Source organism: Dermacentor silvarum, chromosome 1, assembly GCF_013339745.2.
Source record: "Dermacentor silvarum isolate Dsil-2018 chromosome 1, BIME_Dsil_1.4, whole genome shotgun sequence".
Lineage (NCBI taxonomy): Eukaryota > Metazoa > Arthropoda > Arachnida > Ixodida > Ixodidae > Dermacentor > Dermacentor silvarum.
Window position 1 is genome coordinate 157,316,508 of NC_051154.1, and position 21,484 is coordinate 157,337,991.

At 45.7% G+C, this 21,484-nt stretch overlaps 1 protein-coding gene across 5 annotated transcripts in view; it reads left to right on the top strand.

Moving 5' to 3' along the window:
* LOC119431941 (uncharacterized) overlaps positions 1 to 16,485 on the top strand; it is a 117,954-nt gene extending 101,469 nt beyond the window's left edge. For 2 of the 5 annotated variants that reach the window (XM_049656697.1, XM_049656698.1), the window contains one exon: positions 13,666 to 16,485. In XM_049656697.1, the coding sequence (XP_049512654.1) occupies positions 13,945 to 16,272 (2,328 nt within the window). In that variant the 5' untranslated portion in view covers positions 13,666 to 13,944 and the 3' untranslated portion in view covers positions 16,273 to 16,485. Of the gene's footprint in view, positions 1 to 12,056; positions 12,181 to 12,298; positions 12,416 to 13,665 lie in introns of those variants that run through there. The other 3 variants (XM_037699412.2, XM_049656696.1, XM_049656699.1) reach the window with 3 other exon arrangements.
* The last annotated feature ends 4,999 nt before the right edge of the window (positions 16,486 to 21,484 follow it).

Genomic DNA, 21,484 nt, shown 5'->3' on the forward strand with positions numbered 1-21,484 from the left:
GCTGGGCAAGCCACGTTTTCTTAAGGTAGATAATCGGTGGTTCATTAGAAATACAGAGAGGGTGCTGGGGGAAAGGTAGCGCTGTCGAAGACACCATAATATTATGTGTGGTTATGAAATCAAGAAATTTGTAGGCATAACTTGGAATGAGCGAGCGCGGGTCGGGGGTAATTAGAGATCGCTGGAACAGGCCTTCGTCCTGCAGTGAACTTAAAAGTACGCTGAAGATGTTTTACAACATCCAAAATGCGTCCGGAGTTTTAACGGACTGTTGCTCTCAAACCGCAGTTCGCTTCGTACTGCGAGGCCGCATTCGCATGTTTACAGAACGGCGTCGGGCACCGCTTGGATACCACCACCCCCACCTAGGCATCGTACTATACGTGCAGTGACTGCTCTAAACGAAGTGCGTCAATGTCCCAACATCGACGACTTGAACCGATTTGATCCGGAACCAGCTAGAATGTTGGGCCGTTATGTGCTTCGTGTACGGTGCTGTGCAGTATTCTGACGTGCACTTGAGCGTGTGTTCTTATGAGGCTGGTAAATTTATGGGAACATTGGCGCTGAGCATAGTGGGGATGTTGACTGATTGCCCTTAACTTCTATGAGATGCCACTTGGGCTATATGACAGACAGCGTAATCAGGGGCTCCAGGCCCTGACATCACCAACCTATTATTTATTACCGGTCTCCAAAATTGATGTGTACGCGCCTCTGTGCATTTCGCCTCTGTCGGATGCGGCTGCCTGAACCTGCAAAACGAACTCTTGACCCGGTACGAGGCATCATCGTGTTTTATCAGCTGAGGAGAAGCCAAGGATAAGCGATGAACGCTGATACGAGCTCAAAGTGTGATAGATAGCGAAACTTGCAGGTGGGGATGTTACGTAGCGAAGTGTTCTGTGATAATTAGGCAGTGTCGGTAGCCACGGCTTCTTTCTGCATTTCTTTTTTACGGCTGCTTTCATAGCTCTCCACGCCCTCGACAGTGATCCTATGCGAAGGGAGCGTGCGTATCGTTGTCAGTTGGCGATCGACGGCACCGTCGACCAGCACCTTAGACGTATACCGGCTGGCGAGGGAGCTGATATTGAGCCTATGCGCGGCATTAGAGCCACCTCCTGCAACCGTGTGCAGCACGATCACATACCACACCGATGAACGTACGGGTGCTGGGCCCCTTGCCTTGAGGCCATGATATGAACTATATATTAAGAACTTTTTTTTTTCATTTCTGTATGTAGTATCCAAATAAAGACATTTAGTCGCTTTGTAATATGGTGGTGGTGGTGATGTATACAGGCGGGGTTAGCCTGGCAGACCTGGTCTACAATTTCCAACTGAGCGCCTCTTTCTGCGCCAAATAAGTCACCATGAGACCATCAGTCCTGTCTCTCGCTGAAATGTGTGAGAGAGAGAGAGAGAGAGAGAGAGACAAAACTTTATTTTGATGAGGCACGGAGAAGCGTCGATCTCCGTGGTGGGTGGAGCCTTCAGTCCAGGGCCCCAGCGGCGGTGGCAGCACTTTCGGCTCTGGCGATAAGCTTTCGCTGATCCTCCAGTGCCGAGCTGGTCAGCACCATCTCCCACTGCTCGTGCGTTGCGTTTCGAAATGTGAGAAGAATGCGGAACACTTCCACTGCAATTCTTTTCACGGCGGCGCGGTGAAAGGGTGAGCGCGGTTGCGCTTGTCGGCGCTGTAGCAGACGAAGTTCAACAGAACAGACCGGTGGGCTAGTTGGTATTGCATGTTAATAGTTTTTAGCGCAAAGAAACGCACAACACGAGAGAAGGCACGCAGGACACAGAGTTTTTAGCGCAAAGAAACGCACGACACGAGAGAAGGCACACAGGACACAGCGCTGTGTCCTGCGTGCCTTCTCTCGTGTTGTGCGTTTCTTTGCGCTAAAAACTATTAACATGTAGCAGACACCCGGAAAAGGAAGCTCTCGAATAGGGGTGCGCAGTAATTTGCTGTAAGAATAAAGCCTCAACTACATATGTATGATGCGCGATCATGCTGTCAGTTGAGCGCACTTCTTTCATTTTTTTCGTGAAATACGAGCTTTGCTTTCTCCTCCCTCTCATACGACGCTGTAAGTTAAATGCGCTGCCACTTCGGTTGCACCCTTCTCTCAGCGTAAGAACCTTTTGGCTAAGAAATTGCGTACGAACAGCCCAGCTTAGTGTATTCCGCCCCAGTTTCTAGATATTAATTCCCGAATACAGCCCCATGTAACGAACGACCTTACACGTGTGAAGGTGTACCTCATTTACCGGATAAGGACAGCGTCCGCTTTAACAAAACAGATCGTGCGGCGTTAACTGCAAGGTTGTGGGCGACGCGATAAGTTATTTTATTAATTGTGTATTGTGTGGCCATGAGCGCCTGAATTCGATGCGACCTGCGAGTCATTCGCACCCGAGACTAATCTTGTCCGTAGCGCCATTCACGCTTATATGCCCGAAGAAACCGATTAAGTATGCCAAGCATGACGTGGCAGACCTACTGGCTCAGCTGTAGCAGCGGACCGTTGTCGTCCGGCAGAGCACCTGACGTCCCCGCAAGCACATAGCGGCGATGGAGATTCGATATAACTGGGGTAGCCACTTGGCCGGCTTTTCCCTCGTGGTGCCGGCTGCCATGCAGTTCGACCCCCCCCCCCCCCCCCCCCCACCGGCGCTCCATTTGCCGGTTTTCCTGTTCTATACGTGTATTGCAAGCGCTCCGTCGGGCGGTCATACAAACCAACTGAATTGTCGCTAGCGGATTCATTCTGAATTCTTTAAAGCGTTCACGGTTGTGAAACTGTCGTGTTATCAGAAGTTACGGAACTGAGTGGTCCAGGAGGAGGAATAAACTTTTATTAATGAACCATGCAGCACGTTATGATGGCGGGGCCTAAGCATCCCATGAGGGGACGTCGAGGGCTTGCCTCGCCGCCGCCTTACGGGCGCGCTGGGTCGCCCAGGTTTGGTGGTCGAGGGCGGAGGTCCATGCTATCACTTTTATTTTTATTGCGATAGCAATTATATGGACACTTCAAGCTGATTTCTGCCGTCGGCGTCACCGTGGGGTTCCGTTTAAAGTCTAAGGGCAATAAAATCGTCACCGCGCGCCGTATGTGCGAGTGAAAGCGCGCGGGGGACGCGTGCTTTCACGGAGGGCGAACGCACGGCGGAGAGCAAACGCCACTTCTTCCGTCTCGCGAAAGCCTTGCGGGTATAAGAGGGAGGGAGGGGGGCAGCTTCTACTCTGCCAACAACTGCGCACTTGTACTTTACGTCGGTGCGGGCTGTCGCGCGCACCGTATCTTGAAAGCGATCTCCACACGGCTCTGACCTTTGTGTGCGCTGTGCTTTCGCCGCTCAATTTCCGTTGAAGCGATAGACCGCACGAACCTTCGCTCGCTGCGGCGGCCGCCCTTGCGCACGGCAGCGTTTTGACAGTGGTTGTCTGCGGCCATCGAGCGTGATGCATCCATGTTTGCTTGTGCGCGCTGACACCACGCTTGTTAATTCAATTCGTAAGCGAATGTGTCCAAGTTTATGCAGCCGATAAAACTACTATCCCTACTCCGTAAAACTCTCTACTAATTTGCTATCGCAATTGATGCTTCGCCTTTCGGGCGAAACTGCGACATTTTTTTTCTTCTTACCTGTCTATTGCATGTTGTTGTTGACCTGAGTGGTTGTGGCGCATACTCACTATATGAGTCCAAACGCAACTTCTTTTTTTTTAATGCTTAAGCATTTCTATGGTTACCCAACGAGAAAACTGTCCGTGCGTCGATCCGTCCTCCGCGTAAGACGATCGTTTTCAACTTCGCCAGCTGTGAAAGACGACGACGAACGCGCGACCTGTGGCGCGAGCGCGTCTCTGTGACTACGTGACGTGTGCAATCAGGCACGCACTAGGCACACCTTTAGTAAGTCAGAGCTGTGGAGCAGCCGTGGCTTCGGATCGGAACGTCATCAGCGCACCTGGCGCTACAAATGCAGTAGCTTAATTGCTTGCCTCATCATTCACGTTGCGCCGCCTTCCGCAGCAGTTCGTGTCCCCGCAGCGCTGTCGCATTTACTGTAATGGCGCAAAGACGAACGCAGCCGCGGCTGAGCAGTGCTATGATTACCAGCAGTGTGGAGTGTGAGCACTCAACAGCACGTCGCTACTACGAAATGCTTACGCATCATTCAGATAACTCCCTGAGGATATCCTACGTATTTTTTTTTTTTTTTTATAATATGCCTTCTCTGCGATGGCACTTCTCGCGTCGAGTGGCACGGCCACTTTCAGCCACATAGTGAAATATACGTTGAACTGTGCCGTTCTCCTGCCCCCACACATACCTGGGCCACAGAAACGACGCTCAGTGGGCTGCTGGCTAAGTATTAATCATGCAAAGCGTGTACTCGACGTATCGGCAGTTTATTTTGTTTGTATGTTGCATGCAGTATGTACCGCAAAAAACACGCTACCTCCTCCTCCCCACTCACGCTCCGCACCTCAGTGCCTTCTTTTTCGGCAAAGGTGGTTTCGCAGCTGAGGACACGCCCGTAGCCAGTGGGGGTGATTTCCAGCAGAGCTCCCGCTGCGTAAAGAAACTTGTCCACAACTGCTCATATAGGCGGAAAGTTTTCATTTTCCCGGGGGGGGGGGGCTGGTGCCCCACCAGCTTTCCGAAACCTACTCATGTAGGTATATATATATATATATATATATATATATATATATATATATATATTGCGCTGTCGGCCGGGAGGCAGTTCGGTATCTTCCGCAGCGATCAGGCGCAACGGCGTGTACCTGTCTTCCCCAAGTAAGTAGTCGGTGTCCGTAAGATGGACGACGCGTTGGCCACAACAAATAGCCGCGGACGCAGAAGAGAGAAAATCCCACCCTAAAATACGTTTATGAGCGCACGGGGACAGCACAGCTAATTGTATATGGTGCAGGATATCAATATATATATATATATATATATATATATATATATATATATATATATATATATATATATATATATATATATACCCTGTGCTAACAATTTTCTATATGTCGCTTTCTGGCGAAAGCCATTATATCGACACTTCAGGCACATTTTCGCTGTTGTCGTCGCCGTGATGTTCCGCAATAAATCCGAAAACCATATACATGAGTGACCCATACACTGTGGGTGCGGGAAAAAGCACGTAACAATGATCCGAAAAGGATGGCGGCTTGATGGGCATTATCTTCCCACGCGCTCAATATTCGGGTTAGTTGTAGGTCACGTAGTCAAACGCGAATGGGAAGGAAAGCACGCGTCTTCTCCTCTAGCCCTGCCGTAGCTGTGAATGACTGTGCGCGGCTGACGCTTATGTGACCCGCGTGCCATATCTAATTGTTGGTAATCATTGGTGGGTCCAATGATAGAGGGCTAGCAGGGATGGCTGCTAACTTCATGCGCGCTGTCTTCCTCGCCGGGTTGTCTTTCCGCGTCCCTAGTGTTGCAGAGTTAAGAGAAAGAGGTCATTGCAGATCACTGACAGAGGCCGTCTGTAGGGGACAAAAAAAAAAAAAAGAGGCAAATAATGATGATGAATCCAATTTTCGGAGTTGCGGTGAATCGCGCGGCTGTACGAACCGTTCTTCGCCTCCGCTGCCGGCGTTCTTCATGCTGCTTGCGTTGTGAAAGCGAGTTCTCGAGGTCATCCAGTGAGGTATTTACAGGTTTACATGCTCCGTGCATGCTTGCTATTTTAATTTTAGGTGAATGTTTACTACAATTTATATGGCCACAATGACTAACGTATAGACTTGTGTAAGGGCCGCACTTTTCTGTTGCGATTTTGACGGGTCTTTCGTGGGACCGGGCCATTTGACCTCATTTTTCCAACTACGAGTATGAAATCCGCCGTAAACCTCCGCGATCGCCTCCTCTCGACATCCAGTAGCGACGCGCGATAGTACGCTGCGCGCGACAAATCGCTGTTGAGCCCGATCAGAATCAGCGCACGGAACGCGATCGCTTCTCGGTTGGATGGTTTTTTTTTTTTTTTTTTTTATTATTATTATTACTGGCTGTGAAGGCGCGGGTGCGGCCCTCACACGGGTGCGATCCTTACACGGATTTACACGGTAAGAATCTTACTTCGTGTAATTGTCTTCTACTTCGCTATCACTAATACTGCTTCGCCTTCCCGGCCAAATTGCACTCTTTCTTTGTACTTCGTTGTAGTATAAGCGCTGCTGCGCATGACTTCTAGGCTTCTATTTATTCTGATTTCGACTGAATCCGGCTTGGCATCGTTTCGGCTATTGAGTGAATTCTATATACAAGGTGTTTCAGCGAACACTTTCAAAAATTTTTAAAGGTTGCCTGTGGCAGATAGCACAATTCTAGTTCATGCGCTCGTCTACTCGAAGAGGCGTATATTACTTGCACAATAAATTGAAATGCATAATCCACTAATTAATAAAATTAACCAATTAAGTTTTTAGCTAATTACCTTATGGCCGATGTTGCCATTTACAAATTCTAGCCGTGAGTTCAGATCCACTTGTAACTAATTCTCAGGCTGACACCAGTGTCGAGATATTAATCCTCTAACTTTGCGGAGACATGCATTGGCGTGCCAGTCACTTTCTTAACAAAACATCGTTTTATGCATCGAAGCAGAAAAGTATGGATAGATATATAAATTATGTGGTTTTACGTGCCAAAACCACGATCTGATTATGAGGCATACCGTAGTGGAGGACTCTGGAATAATTTCGACCACCTGGGGTTCTTTAAGGTGACCTAAATCTAAGTATATGGTTGTTCTATCATTTCGCCCCAATCGAAATGCAGGCGCCGTGGCCATGATTTGATCCCGCGACCTCATGCTTAGCAGTCCAACAAACACCATAACCACTAAGCAACCACGGTGGATAAGCACAAAAGTAACTGAAACGCCAATGCATTTCTCCGAAATGTTCGGGAATTAATATCTCGAAAAGTGCCATCCTAAGAATTAGTTCCTAGTGCATCCGCTTGCGAACTACACGGCTAGAATTTGTAAATTGCAACATGGGCCATAAGTTAATATGTTAAAAACCTAATTGGTGAATTTTTGTTTATTAGTCGATTATGCATTTCAATTTTTTGTGCAAGTAATGTCCGCCTCTTCGAGTAGACCGAGCTCATGAACTAGAATTGTGCTATCTGCCACACGCAACATTTATAAATTTTTGAAAGCGTTTGCTGAAACACCCGTATTTATGGCCTCTGCATGCAAGAGGCGATGTTTCCATTCCTGATACGTAAATTTTGTAAACAATTAGAAGAGCTTTTTTTTCTTTTTCTTTTTTTGTCGCCAGTCGTTAGCATTACCTACTGAAAAGAAAATCAATATTAGGACACATATCACTCACGCGCTTTTCACACGCCGTTGATAGAAGACTCTGCCGAAGGGGTCACTGAAGTCTGCAGATTTTTTCAGTGTGAAAAAAGCACGCAAAGTAATTTGAAGCGAGGTGCACATATATCAACATATTCGTTCTCTAGGCATGGGCTATCCATTTAGTTGGCTACCTCCTTCTCTTTAAAAGATATAATAAACTTTGGCCTGTGTATATATTTAAATAAATTGTGTTTGTGCATGGTGTTCTCAGCGGAAATTTAAAATATATATATTGATGTGAGGAAACACGGATGAGGTAGCCGCCGCTGGTGCTTCTAATGCGCTTGTCCTCCTATTTTCAGGATTTGCCGAAATAAAGCGAAAGTAGAAATTAAAAGCCATCCACGTCCGCGCCAACAATGATGTGCTGTAATATTTTAGCCACAACAAAAGTGAAAAGATAGAGGCAACGCAAAAGAATCCTCAAATTATGTGGGTAACAGAACTCCGGTAATGACACTATAGGGGCGGGGAGGGGGGTTGACGGATCGCCGGGAAAACTCCGTAGGGGGCTCGAGCCCCGGAGCCACGCCGTAGTCAGCGCCTATGGTGTTCACAGTAGAAATTTTTTTAAAAGTTGAAGTGAGAAAAAATGCGGATGAGATAGCCGCCGCTGGCGCTTCTAATGCGCTTGTCCTCCTATGGTTAGGATTGCAGAAATAAAGCGAAAGTATGAATGAAAAGCCGTACACGTCCGCGCCAACACTGATGCAGTTAGCTTTCAGCCACAATAAAATGTTAAGTGAAAGTGTTGAGGCAACTCTAAAGAAACCTCAAATTATGTTTGTAACAGAACTCTGGTAATGACACTTCGGCGAAAAAGAGGGGGGGCTCTGCACCCCCCCCCCCCGGAAATCTCCGGAGGGGGCTCGGGCCCCGGAGCCCCCCCCCCCCCCCCCCCCCCCCCGCCCCTGTAGTCGGTGCCTATGGCTGCTCACCATGTGCAAGACTGAGCAGATCTTTCCGTGCCCATGTCCTAAGGCGCGAGTACATCGGCCGAACGCCTTTTTATTTTTGGCTCTGAGTAGCTGTTTTATTTCTACTAATGAAATCTATTGAGAGGAATCGTCCGAATAAAAATATTATACTATTAGGAAGATTCATCTCAAAACTAAATATATAAAGCCATTAATAAAATAGTATTTAAAAAGTCAAATAATTTACATACTGTGATTTTTACCGCGAATAATTACTGAAAAATAGGCGCTTTCCTCAAATAGTCAAGGCCTTTAGCAAGTGCCCCCCCTCCCCCCCCCCCCCCGAAAAAAATTCCTGGCTACGGGCCTGGCTGAGGATATACATATTATTACTTAATACACATTACTTAATAAGCACATGAAAAATACGGGAGGCTTCCTCAGGAGGTCACTTACAACGTACAGTTGGTTTCATTAGAACAGAAGGCTTCAATTAAGAAAGTTGTTCGTTCCGTGTTAGCTGCTGGGACGCCTGGTGTGTCCGCGTGTGTGTGTGCGCGTGAAGCTCCGCCCACGGCCTCATAACCGCCAGCGACTGTTCTTCCGTGAGCCTGCAAATAGTTCGTACTTCAAGCTTTCCCTGTTACCTAAATGAGGCAGTAGCCACAAGAATAAAATTATAAGCGCGTAATTTTATAAGTTTTCACTCGTCTGTTATAGTGGAACGTACAAGTACAGTCGTATCAAGTACGACGCCATTTTGAAAAGGTCGCTTGACGACGATTTTGTTTGCTTCTATGATTGGCTGGCGGAGTAACACAACCCCACGCGGTCCGTGTGCCTTTGTTGCCACATGCTGTTTTTTTTTTTTTTTTTTTTTTTTTTTAGTTGTATCCTACTATAACCGCAATCCTCCCCACAGGTGCCCCCACGATCCAAAACTACCGCCCCCCCCCCCCCCTAAGCATTTTTCTTTCCAACCATAAAACTTCTTACATTTCTTTTTAGAAAAAAAATTCGGAGCACTTCTACTATTGTGAAGCCAGGGAAGCTGTGACTACGTTGGGTCTGCTGTAGTGAATATTGCTATAGTGAATTTATATATTATCATTATTGACTATATTGACTGTCTTGGGCATGTTCGTCAAAGAACAAGGACACCGGCTTTCCCGCTCCTACTCTCGGCGGCTCATATCCACATATCCACATGGCACGTGGTATGAGACACACGTGATTTCTTTCTTTCTTTCTTTCTTTCTTTATCTCTTTCTTTCTTGTCCCTGGCTCATACCCGCATATTCAATGCGGGTATGCGCCACACGTGATTTTATTATCATTAATTGTGGCGTAGTGACCAGCATGTGATGTTATTAATGTCATGACCCATCAGTCATGTTAGTCATACATTCGTACCCTTCCATGCCAATCTTTAAATATACCAAGTGCACGAGACGCCACAAAACGAAACGCCACAAGATTGTTGCCGACTTCCGGTGTACACGGACGCGATCTCCTGGAACCTAGCCCTTAACAGATTCGCTGCAAACCACTTTCGGGACAAGTGGCAACATGCAAGGTTAGATCGACTTGCAGGCAACACGCTGACTCACTCAAGAAATATGCTTTCTTCTCCTCGAATACATCGGGTTCGGTGGACCATTGGATGATCTCAAACAAACAGTAAACACTAAAAAATATCTCGCTGCATAAAATATGCTCTATTTGCTTTTCTTATTTTCCTATTTTTCTGCTCTCACCCTTTGCCCAAGGGGCTTCCTCGGGGCGCGCAAGTCCTGGTGCATAAGGCCAGCACGGGCGCAGCACTCACTGAAGACGTCCTGGTTAAGTGGCGCGCGCACGCCGCTTCAAGGAAGACGCGAGGTCATCAGAGGCGACGTTTGGACAACGAGGAGGAGGAAGAGACGGAGGCGAACGTGATGTCAACACCAGTGACGTGCAGTACGTGCGACATCGGTGCTCGACCGACAGCCAGGCATCTATTGTGGGACTGTCCCGGTCTCGCGACAGTAAGAGAGAAACACAACGGAGGTGGCATTATCTCACTGGAGGCATGAACCACGCCACCCCCTCAGGCCGATGCCCAGCGAACAATCAACTCTTTATGCTTATGGGATTAACGTGCACTACAACGCAAGCACACGGGCAAAAATGCCCGTGTGCTTGCGTTGTAGTGCACGTTAAAGAACCCCAGGTGGTCAAAATTAATCCGGAGCCCTCCACTGCGGCGTGCCTCATAATCAGAACTGGTTTTGGCACGTAAAACCCCAGAAAGAAGAAGAAAAGAAGATGGGAGTTAGGTGCGCGAGGCCGGCTTGACCGGCAGGTTAGAATGTGTAGTTCTTTTGTGTGTTTGTGTGTGTGTGTGTGTGTGTGTGTGTGTGTGTGTGTGTGTGTGTGTGTGTGTGTGTGTGTGTGTGTGTGTGTGTGTGTGTGTGTGTGTGTGTGTGTGTGTGTGTGTGTGTGTGTGTGTGTGTGTGTGTGTGTGTGTGTGTGTGTGTGTGTGTGTGTGTGTGTGTGTGTGTGTGTGTGTGTGTGTGTGTGTGTGTGTGTGTGTGTGTGTGTGTGTGTGTGTGTGTGTGTGTGTGTGTGTGTGTGTGTGTGTGTGTGTGTGTGTGTGTGTGTGTGTGTGTGTGTGTGTGTGTGTGTGTGTGTGTGTGTGTGTGTGTGTGTGTGTGTGTGTGTGTGTGTGTGTTTCATTGTGAACCCCGCCATTGACCCTTACCCCGGCTAAGGCCCACTGATGATGATAAGTGGTTCTTGAGGGAAAGGGAAAGGTTGGCGCTATCTTCTGCAGCCCTTGAGGGAGCACGGCTCAGCGCCAACGGGGAGGGGTAAGTGGGAGCGAAAGAAGGGATAGAGTGGAGTCGCCATGGCTGGGCGAAGCAAAACCGGCAGGCATAGGCGGCACGTATCAGGCCGAGATGGAAGGCCTTGGTGTGCTGCAGAGTCTGCAGGGGTGTTGTGCCAGGCCGGTCAGGCCCGGGGTGGGGTGGGAGGCCGTGAGGCCTTCCCGCTTGTAGAAATGTCCTTAGAGGCGTGCGGAGAGCCCTGACGAGTCAAGGAACTCCACGACGCCTCGAAGTGCAGAAAGGTGGTGTCGGCCGGGGAAGAGGAGATCTTCCTCCTTGCCAGAGGGGAAGGCCCACTGAGCCATCCTTTTCATTGAAGTTCATTCTCTCTCTCTCTTTTCACGGTGTTACAACGATTGTGGCGCCATCTCTCCGCAAGATTTTGTAGCTCTTTAATTAAGGGGCACTGTAGTTGTGACTATACTGACTAGACCTAGCCATCTAGCTACGGCTAGTCCCTAGCCGCCTTTATGGCACGTACACACTAGCGGCAAAACGCGCACTCCTCCCCCCTTCTCGAACTATCCGTCAGCTCCGTTACGGTGCAGACGATAGTGCGAAACAAGTTTGCGGCTACACCGGACGCGAGTACGAAACGAGTGGTCGGGCGGGTCCGCATGACACCAGTTTTCCGCGCCCACGTCATGGAAGCGGGCCTCTCTCATTGGTCTCCTTCATCCGCGGTACGCGGCAAACCGCAAAAAATCGGTCCAGGAGCGATCCCTCCCGCGGCAAGCAAAACCTGTTTACCTGTTTCGCGGCTGCTTTCGCTAGAGTGTACTAGAATATGGTCTAGTTCACTCTACTATCGCGGCGCGCGTCTTGCCCTTGCCGCCGGCGGCGCACCGCGCGCATTTTGCGTAGTTTTGCCGCTAGTGTGTACGTACGTGCCATTACGCGGGATGGTAGGGAGGCCACAGATGTAGTCTTTTGGCGTGGCTTGAGATTCAATAATTTATTTGGTAAGTCTGCTATATGCTTACTTCGGATGTTGCCGTGATTGCGGCACAGTGCGGCGGTAAAGACATGTGGTTGCGATGATGCGTGCTTCTACGCAACCGTCCTAATTTTTCATTGCAGACAGCGGGATTAAACCTTCTTGTGGAGTAACCTCTTTGAATTGCGTCATCCAACGGCGCTTGATACAAAGCTTGATACGACTTCACTGCCTTGGTGTGGTGGACTGGAGCGTGCAAGGTGAGAGACTAGCTTCATTTCAAACGTACGTGCTTTATTCGGATCAATTGACATTGGCCAGGCTAAAATGAAAGGTCTCATACGATTACCTCGGTCATATTTCGCGTGGGTTCTTGTTAAAATAAGCGCGAGACATGGCCTTTATTTGAAAAACGTCTTCGCGAACGTGTCACATTTTGCCAAACAAAAAGAAAACATTACATATTTGAAGTTTACTATTTATTTTTATGTTTTCGCAAGAGTTTGTATGGCTATTCCGCCGGCAGCCGGGCATGGATGGGCACATGGAGGAAGGAAATAAACCTTCCATCATCCATAGTACCGTCAGCTGTCCAGCCTACCTGCTTTGTCCCTTGTGTGATTTGGTCATATATGAGATCGTTTACCATGCAAAAATAAAAATACCGGAAACTGGGGGCCTCATGAGAGCACCTAATACGGGTGTCACACGGCGCACTTTTGATCGCAATCAAAAGTTGTTTTGTGACACCGGTATTGTAGATTATATAATAAAGCGGGCTGTGCAGGATCTGAAGGGCACATAAGGGGCAGCGAGGGGATTTAAGGGGCGGTCCGTGGGTTGGGGCCGGAGCAATCCGGGGGTTGTTCACATGCAAGATCGGCTGTCCGCGATACACGCGGAGGCCTCGGTGAGCACCAAATCATCGACCAGTCTGGGTTCCAGCTTTGATGTTTCCGCTGCCCCGTTGGTGCCCCCTGGACGCACCGCCAAAGTGTACTAAATAATGACACGTTATTTACACTTAGTGCTATATGCAAATTCTAACTTCGCTCGCGGGCTCCGCTGTCAGATCAGGTTCCGTGAACGCAAGCCTAGGGAATTTCTGCGAACTGCCGCCAAAATTTATTTCGATACACGTTTCTGTTCTATCGAAAGTTGATGTGGTGTTAGGCTGCCTATGGGAGGCTACTGCCATGAGAAAGTCTGTACAGCAATTCTTACAGCTGCCATGAGAATAGACACTGGGATTTTTTTTTTTTTCTTAATCTCTGTGTCATGCTCCAAATTTATTGAGACTAGAGTTATTTAGAAGGTACATGAGCTGTGAAATATAATCTAATCGTGCTTTTATCTCGCTGCTTCTTTGAGTGATTCAAGCCAAACAAAGGAGATAAAGTGACCTCGTTTATCCAAGCAGCAATGCTCTTTTATTTCTCTTGAATGGGAGCATACTTACAACAGGGACTTTTTCTTTGCCTTTTGTCTTTTTCTCTTTGATGCCCTGTAGGTGTGCGGATGAAGTTATCGGAATCTGCTACTCATTTGTATCCACTGCCAGCATCGACTTCCGTTGCACCATTGTACAGCACATTTCTGCATAGCGAAGCTGCTGAGTTGATCGCATACTACCCAGGCGCTTGTGTTATTCACAAGGAAAGACAGCCTGGATGCAAGAAGACGATCAAAGCAACCTGCGTAATCTTCTATGCTATATTGTTGAGTGGGTTTTCTTTTTCTTCTTTCCTATTATGTAGTCATCCACCACTACCTTGAGCTGTATCCTAGTATGTTTCAAATGAATGGTGCTGTTGCTTCAAATAATGCCAGCTTTTCTTACACTGCTGTGGAAACTCTGAACAGTCAAGGACTTGTGAGACAGTATAGTTATTTCAGTTCTACTTACCTTGTTGTGGTAAAACCAATAAGTCTGTCACTCGTGTCGTGTCACGAAAATTTTGATGATACAGTCTCTTTCGAGGTGATTCCCACACTTTTGCCATCACCACTCACACCAGTTACACCCCTGCGCTTGGCTTCCAGCACCGCTTGCCCTGTGGCAAACCTTTTAAGACAACCTTTTTTGCAAACAACTCCACCACAACTTGCAGCTGCAAATGTGGAATTGTGTCCATTCCTTCGCCCAATTTCAGGAGTACTGTCGTCTGTGCCATCATTCCAACCTTCGTCATGTACTAACTTTGTTCCAGATACCCCATTGCCTAATCAGATATCACAGATAGGCCAACGCACTTCTGGTTTCCAGCCAAGAGCCTTGCGTCGCTTGTTGCCAAAGGTAACCACAGAGTCAGTCAAACCGCCTGTTTCTACTGAAAATACATACAGCTACAAGGGTCTCGAAGCCAGTGGAGTGCATTGCAACAGCAACTCTTCACCAATGGGCAAAACATCATCTTTCAGTCATCTTAGAGGGCCTGCAACATACTGCCAGACTTCTAGCTCAACAAGCATTGCCGCTAGAGCTTCAGTAAAGGTGCCTGCAAGTGTGAATGCAGTAGCAGAGGCTAACATACAAGTGACAAGTAATATGATGCTGCCAACAAAACCTAAAGAAACATCTCCATCATTGGTGGAAAAAGAGAACAAAGATATAGTGTGCAGTGTGGAAAAGCATGCAAGGCATATGCAGCCCAGTGCAGTGCAAACAAAGGTTTCTGAGCAGAGCACAATCTCTCAATCTTTTGACAGTTGCAATGTACTAAAACCAAATGTGTCACCTGTTCACTGCACTGTCAATAACTCAAGGCATGAATTTCATGCAGTAGAACCTCGCACTTCTACTAGCACCCACGACTCTACAGGTGTTTTCATGGATGCAGAGAATGAACCTCTTAGCAATTACCTTCTCTCGGGAAAAGAAGGAAGGTCACTGTGTATTGATGACTCTGTCAGCTTGGAGCAAGACTCTCTTGAAAAAGAAGCTCACCTTTCAACTGTCTCACATAATCCTACACGAGTCGCCATAGAAGAAGAGAACATACCAGCTCTTGACTGTTACTACAGATCCAAAAAAGTTGATTGGTCCCTTCATGTTGACAGTGCCACCAACAACTCAGGCCACCAGTTTGTTAAAACAGTTCTAGATGTTCGTAAGCGATGCACCACTCTTGATTCAGGTGAACCAGTCAGAAGCTTCCAAGCTCTTGTCACTTGCAGCACATCACAAATAAATAAAACAGATCATTTTCATGGTGCTGCCGATGACTCAAAGTGCCATTTCAATGAATCAGTGCTGGATGCTTGTATTATGACAAATGTGTCTGCAGGGACGACTGTAGGTAATGAAAACTCACAAGCACATCGCAGCTGCTCTGCCTTGGAGAAAAATAGTTGGTCACAGCTTATTGACCATGCTGTTACGAACTCAGGTAATCAGTTCCATGGAGTAAGACCTGACACTCGTATAAATTCCAATGATTCTGCAAGCATTGCTGTGGATAATAATGTTCCGGTACAGGACAAAAAAGTTTGCCATCTCGTTTGGCAAGATGATGACATTTCTGAAGAAGTTTTTTCCTTCACTGATATTGGTTGTGAGCAAGAGAAGGCTGAAGTGCAGGGTGAAGCGAACAGTTGCAGCGATGATTTAAAGCTTGTTGACAGCAACAGGCAACCTGAAAGTAAAGGAGCAAAATCATCCTTTGTTCGGAGAAAACAACCAGTACGAGCTTGCAAATGCCTAGTCTCATCTGCTAGCAACAAAACTACTGTATTGGAGCGAAAACCTCAAAAGGCAAATAAACGAGAGACGTCGCACCTCACCATCTCGGTGCCAAACTGCATTGGCCGTCCATGCATTGTTGTCATGGGTCGACTAAATGACAAGATGATAAAATTTGGTTATGTTAATTTGAAGACTGTGAAGGAAGAAACTCTTTTCATACGCAGTAGATCACTTGAAGTAAAATTGCTCCCAGGAAAGATCATTTCAGTTGCCAGCTGTGCGACATTACCAGATATCCATGATCAACCATCCAAAAGGGAGTCTACTGAACAAACACAGGGTGATGATTTGTCAAAACTACTGGAGGAACGTCGTGCCTACATGAGCCAGCTGCATTCAGTTTTTCACACTACTGATCTCAGCTCGATGTGATGCTGTAGTATTGGGTGCCATAAACTGTTTTCTCCATTCTCCTTCATTATATTTTTTATTGCACATTTGTCATGTTCTTTATGCTATGTATAATGACACTGTCGTGTTCTAGAGAAGCATTAGTGTCTTCTGTGAAGGAACTATAGTTGGTAATTTTCAGTGTTGTAACCAAACTGATCATACCATGTAACTTTTCATTTTAGCTAGGCTTGTTCCAACTGAGCACAGCTGTTTTAAAGGCTTTTGAAAAGTGTGTAACATCAATATCATCAGACGTGTTCATGTTTTTCTTTGCTGTTCTAACTTGAATTGTTTTGAGAAATTTTTAAGCTTTGCTTGCTGGCAAACTGCATTGCTGGGCATAGAGGGCATTAATGCTGTTCAAAAAAAGTTGTGCAAAATGCAAGCAGTAAATTAACACTGTTTTTTCTCCTGCTGCTTCTGTTCTCTTGGTTTTGGTGCACACAGGGATATTTCACTTTCATACGCTCCAATTATTTTGTGTTTAGTGCAACCAAGATGATAATCTTTCCATAATCTGCTGTTAGCAAGCTGCTATATTCACACTGTGCAATTTGATTGTTCTGCAATTTGTGCTTTGTGCTAGCTCACTGTGATTAACTTGTCAATAAAGGCCAATTGCAACGACCTTCTACCTTAACTAATTTTATTATAAATGACTAATACTTATTGAAGCAGTCTTTAAATAGCACTTAGCAGATGACGCATGCACCTGGTGGTTAGAGGATATATGATGTCAATCAAACAGGTCGCCTTGATGGTTTTTCTGCGAGCAGTAACGGTGGCATTTTTCAGTTTTGCTGTCAAAAAAGTTCACTCTTGCTAGAATTTCATGGCTCATTCACTCGTATTTCAATTGTAAAATTTTATGTCTGCACAATCTGAGACTTGGCTTTTTATACTGTCGAAGATTTTGTTCCAGTTGGCCTTTAAGTAGACAACTTCATTACAGTGTGAGAGGAAGTCTGCTAGTCCTAGCAGGCTGTCTTAACTGGCTGCCATACACACACAGCACAACACCTGACATAATTGTACTGTTTATTGCAACATTTCTTATTTTTTCAAGGTTGTGAATGCCTCTGTTTTTATGTTGTTTTGCTAAACTAGTGTGATAGTACAAAGGGGATTGTACAAATTCCTTGAAGAGCTGTGATGTAGAAGTTGTATTGAGATTTTATGTGCTGTTTTGAACTCTTATATTATGTAATGTTGCTGTAACCACGAGAGATTTATGCCTGTAATATATGCTGCTCCCATTCTTGTTGAAGCCTTTACACTGGGATGCATGTGAATATAGCACAAAGGTGCAAAGCTACATGTATCTATGTGCACTCTTCTGAATATAGCTTGAATCTGTTGTTCCAATGTTTTGTGCTTTTATCATTTTGGACTATTGAGAACTCACTGAACATTAGTTCTAACATGTCCAGCACCTCCACTAAGCTTCTTATGGTAGCTAAATTGAAACAATCGGACAGTACCACTTTTCTGCCTGCAGTCTTGCAGTTCAGTGCTGATGGGCTTTCTCCCACTTTAAGTTCCCCAATGGCACAAATCTATAATATGTTTTGTCACTCAAAGAATAGGCCTACAGTGGTCTGGTACATCCGCATCACCACTAATGCTCTAAGTATAATGTGTTGTGTTGTCTCAGTAAATGGGAGACATAACACAGCACGAAAGAATTATTATAATCATGTTGCTAACCAAGAAAGCATGCACGTACAATTAAAGATGGTGTAACAACACACTCCGTCATGCAGTCAGAGATGAACATAACTCTTTGTGCCACAATAGATGATGATGCTGGTGTGTACCAGAGTAGCGTGTTTTGCTTACTATAAGCAGATTTACCTAAATGAATTCTGCAGAAGCCTGCAGAGTGGGGTAAAGTTAGCTGTCCGCCAAGTTGATCAATGCTATCTTCCCTTTTATAGGTATATATGGGTTTGTAATTTTAGAAAGTTGCTTGAATTTTTTTCTTTTTCCTGTTTTTTCGATGGTGTCCGTGCATGTACACTGTCACGTCGACGAAGAACAATTTTTGTCTCCAGAGCTAGTGTAATTTTGAATTTCCACGTAACAGAATTATGTTTTCTCGGATGTTCAAATTACAATCCGATGCTATTATGTTTGCAGGTTGAGTGTAAGTCGTACTTTACAAATTTTGTTACTCACTTTTACTTTGAGAAATTTAATTAGTTCAATAACACACTTCACCAGGCGGAGGGTCTACTAAAAATGATATATGCCGCACTCCGGCAGACCTGCGGGCGCGCTTGACGAACGTGTGCACACGATGTATCTGTCCTTGATGAGTGGGCGCTCTGTCCGTTGCATCAGTCGCTCAAAGTGTGCTGTGACCGTGATCGACATCAGGGCAAGACTGTTAAAAAATTACAGTAACGTTCACGATGTGAACGCGGGTTACGCGCAAGCGTATGGACGCCATGAACGTGCATCGTGGCACCGAAGCACTAACGGAAAAGGCGCCAACAAGATCGTGGACGCTACATTGATCTCGACGGTGCGACGCCTTGTGGTGGTGGCGCTTGTATAACGTCAGTAACAGCTTCGCTGTACATCCACTTTCACAGGGGGGAATGGAGGTGGAAATTTTTTTTTCAATAGCTTATCACAATTTTAAGGACAGGGAATTCCTCCAAAAGTTTTGCCGTTGTAGAGCCTGCATCTGGAGATTGAATGTATAACAGGACAAATTTTTCTGCGACTCCGTTGTGACTTTCTGTGCTTTGTCTGCTGTTGCGCTGTGCACATGGATTACCAACTAGCCCGGTATCACACTTTGCTATAGCTCGCTGATAGTGCACAGGCGTTTAAAAGGTTGGCAACGCGCTAGAAGGGGTCGTAGATCCCATGATTGGACTAATACCACTGATAATGGCATGTCATGCGTTAGCTGCAATTCAGTTAATTTAACTGACCCTAAGGACGTCGCTAACGCTTTCAGTAACCATTTTAGCGCTATAGTTGATCTACAGCATGAACCACCCTTACCTAGTTTACCACGCAGTCCCTATTCATTTTACTTATACCCTACAACTTCACAAGAAGTTTGTAGTATCATAACATCACTCAAAACAACTGGTCCTGGCCTTGATCTCATCTGACCGTTGAAGATTAAGCTTGTGCATAAAGAAGTTTCACCGGTACTTGCTGACATAATAAGTAAATTATTTAAAGATGGTGCCTTTCCCAAAAGCCTCAAAATGGGTAAGGTAATCCCAATTTTCAAAAAGGGTAATCGTGAGTGTTTGAATAATTATCGTCCTATTTGCATTTTTTCTTTCTTTAGCTAGGGAATTGACAAACTTATTCACAAGCGTTTAACTAATTAGTTATCCAAATTTAAGCTATTATCTCCTTATCAATTTGGTTTTAAAGACCATTTGTCAACAGAACTTGCACTTATTACGTTTACTGACAAAGTTAAATTAGCTATAGACAAAGGCCTATTAGTTTGTGCTCTCTTTATTGACTTCACTAAAGCGTTCGATACAATTAACCACCTCATCCTCCTACACAAACTAGAATCTTATGGCATTTCTGGCCCACCTTTGGAGTTAACTTGTGACTACCTAACAGACCGACCACAAATAGCCCAAGTGAATAGTTCCTTCTCTTCACCTAAAATTATTAATAGAGGCGTCCCTCAGGGATCAATACTTGGGTCATTTTTATTGTTCATTAATGATTTGCCACAAATATTAATGCATGCCCACTGCCTTCTCTATGCTGATGACGCAACCATTTTCGTATCCGACAAAAATTTCGTCACACTACTAAACAATGATCTTGCTAATGTTCATGCATGGTGCCTGAAGAACACGTTATACATCAATCCATCGAAGACAACATTTATGGTATTTCATTCCCCTCAAACATTATTCATAGATTCCTTAGTTGTATCACTTAACAATCACATAATTACAAGATCTGGGTCAACCAAATTTCTAGGCATTATCTTAGGTGAGCACTTAAAATTCCAATCTCTTGTTCAAAAAATTCCTTTTGGCATTCACGTTATTATCAAATTGCGCTCTTTTTTTCAGCCAAGTATTCTCTTGTCTTTGCATTACGCGTATATTCAGTCATCTTTCATATTGCCTGTCATGGGGGTAATACATACTTCACTCATCTCCACCAACTAGAAGCTTTACAAAAGCAAGTGGTACGATTGATGACATTTTAAGCTTTTACATCTCACTCTCCTCCCATTTTTCGTTCTCTAAACCTTCTCCCTTTGCACATGCTATTCAATCATAAGCTGTTGCTAATAATGTTCCGCCTCATAAATACGGAATTAGGTATTGAATGTTTTACCTGTACTGACCTCACTACTATTAATAACACAAGGTTTTCCGCACGTCACAGTTTGCTCCTTCCTAAAATTCGAACTAACTATGGGAAATTTACTGTCATGTTTTCAGGCATACCATTGTGGAATTTGATTCCGTCTGATAACAAATCATTTCGTCCGATATCAAATCATGTACCTACTGCACACATAGACAGGTAAATATCCTTGCCTTGGCACCGATATTTACCTTGCCTTGGCGTGTTGGGCTGCTCAGCATGAGGTTGCAGGATCAAATCCCAGCCATGGTGGCCGTATTTCGATGGGGGCGAATTGCAGAAAACACCCGTGTACTTAGATTTAGGTGCACATCAAAGAACCCCAGGTGGTCCAAATTAATCTGGACTTCCCCACTACGGCGTGCCTCATAATCGTATGGTGGTTTTAACACGCAAGACCCCATAATCAAATTTTTTTTCTGCCTTGCCTTGGCATGAATTGACTACCACAAACCAAAGCTTTATTGCCTCACCAATACTTTGTGTGAAAATCCAGACTCAGCTGTAGCTGATAGTGCAGCGGCGTTGAACAAAGGGTCAGCGAGGCTTTAAGAAGGGTCACCCGTCCCATGAAGGGATGGTGGTGGACAGCACTGCCCTCTTTTTTTTTTTTTTTTCAGAATCGGTTTTATTGAAAGTGAGTAAAAAGATTACAGGCTGTTAGTATACAGAAAGAGGTCCCGAAGTCAGAGACTGCAATGGGACCTCCTAGTCCCATTGCAGTCTCTCCAAAGTGCTTTCGCAAAATACAAGTGTCCAATTGCCTACTGCACAAATGAACAGGTAACAGGCCTCACCATGAATACAAACCAAA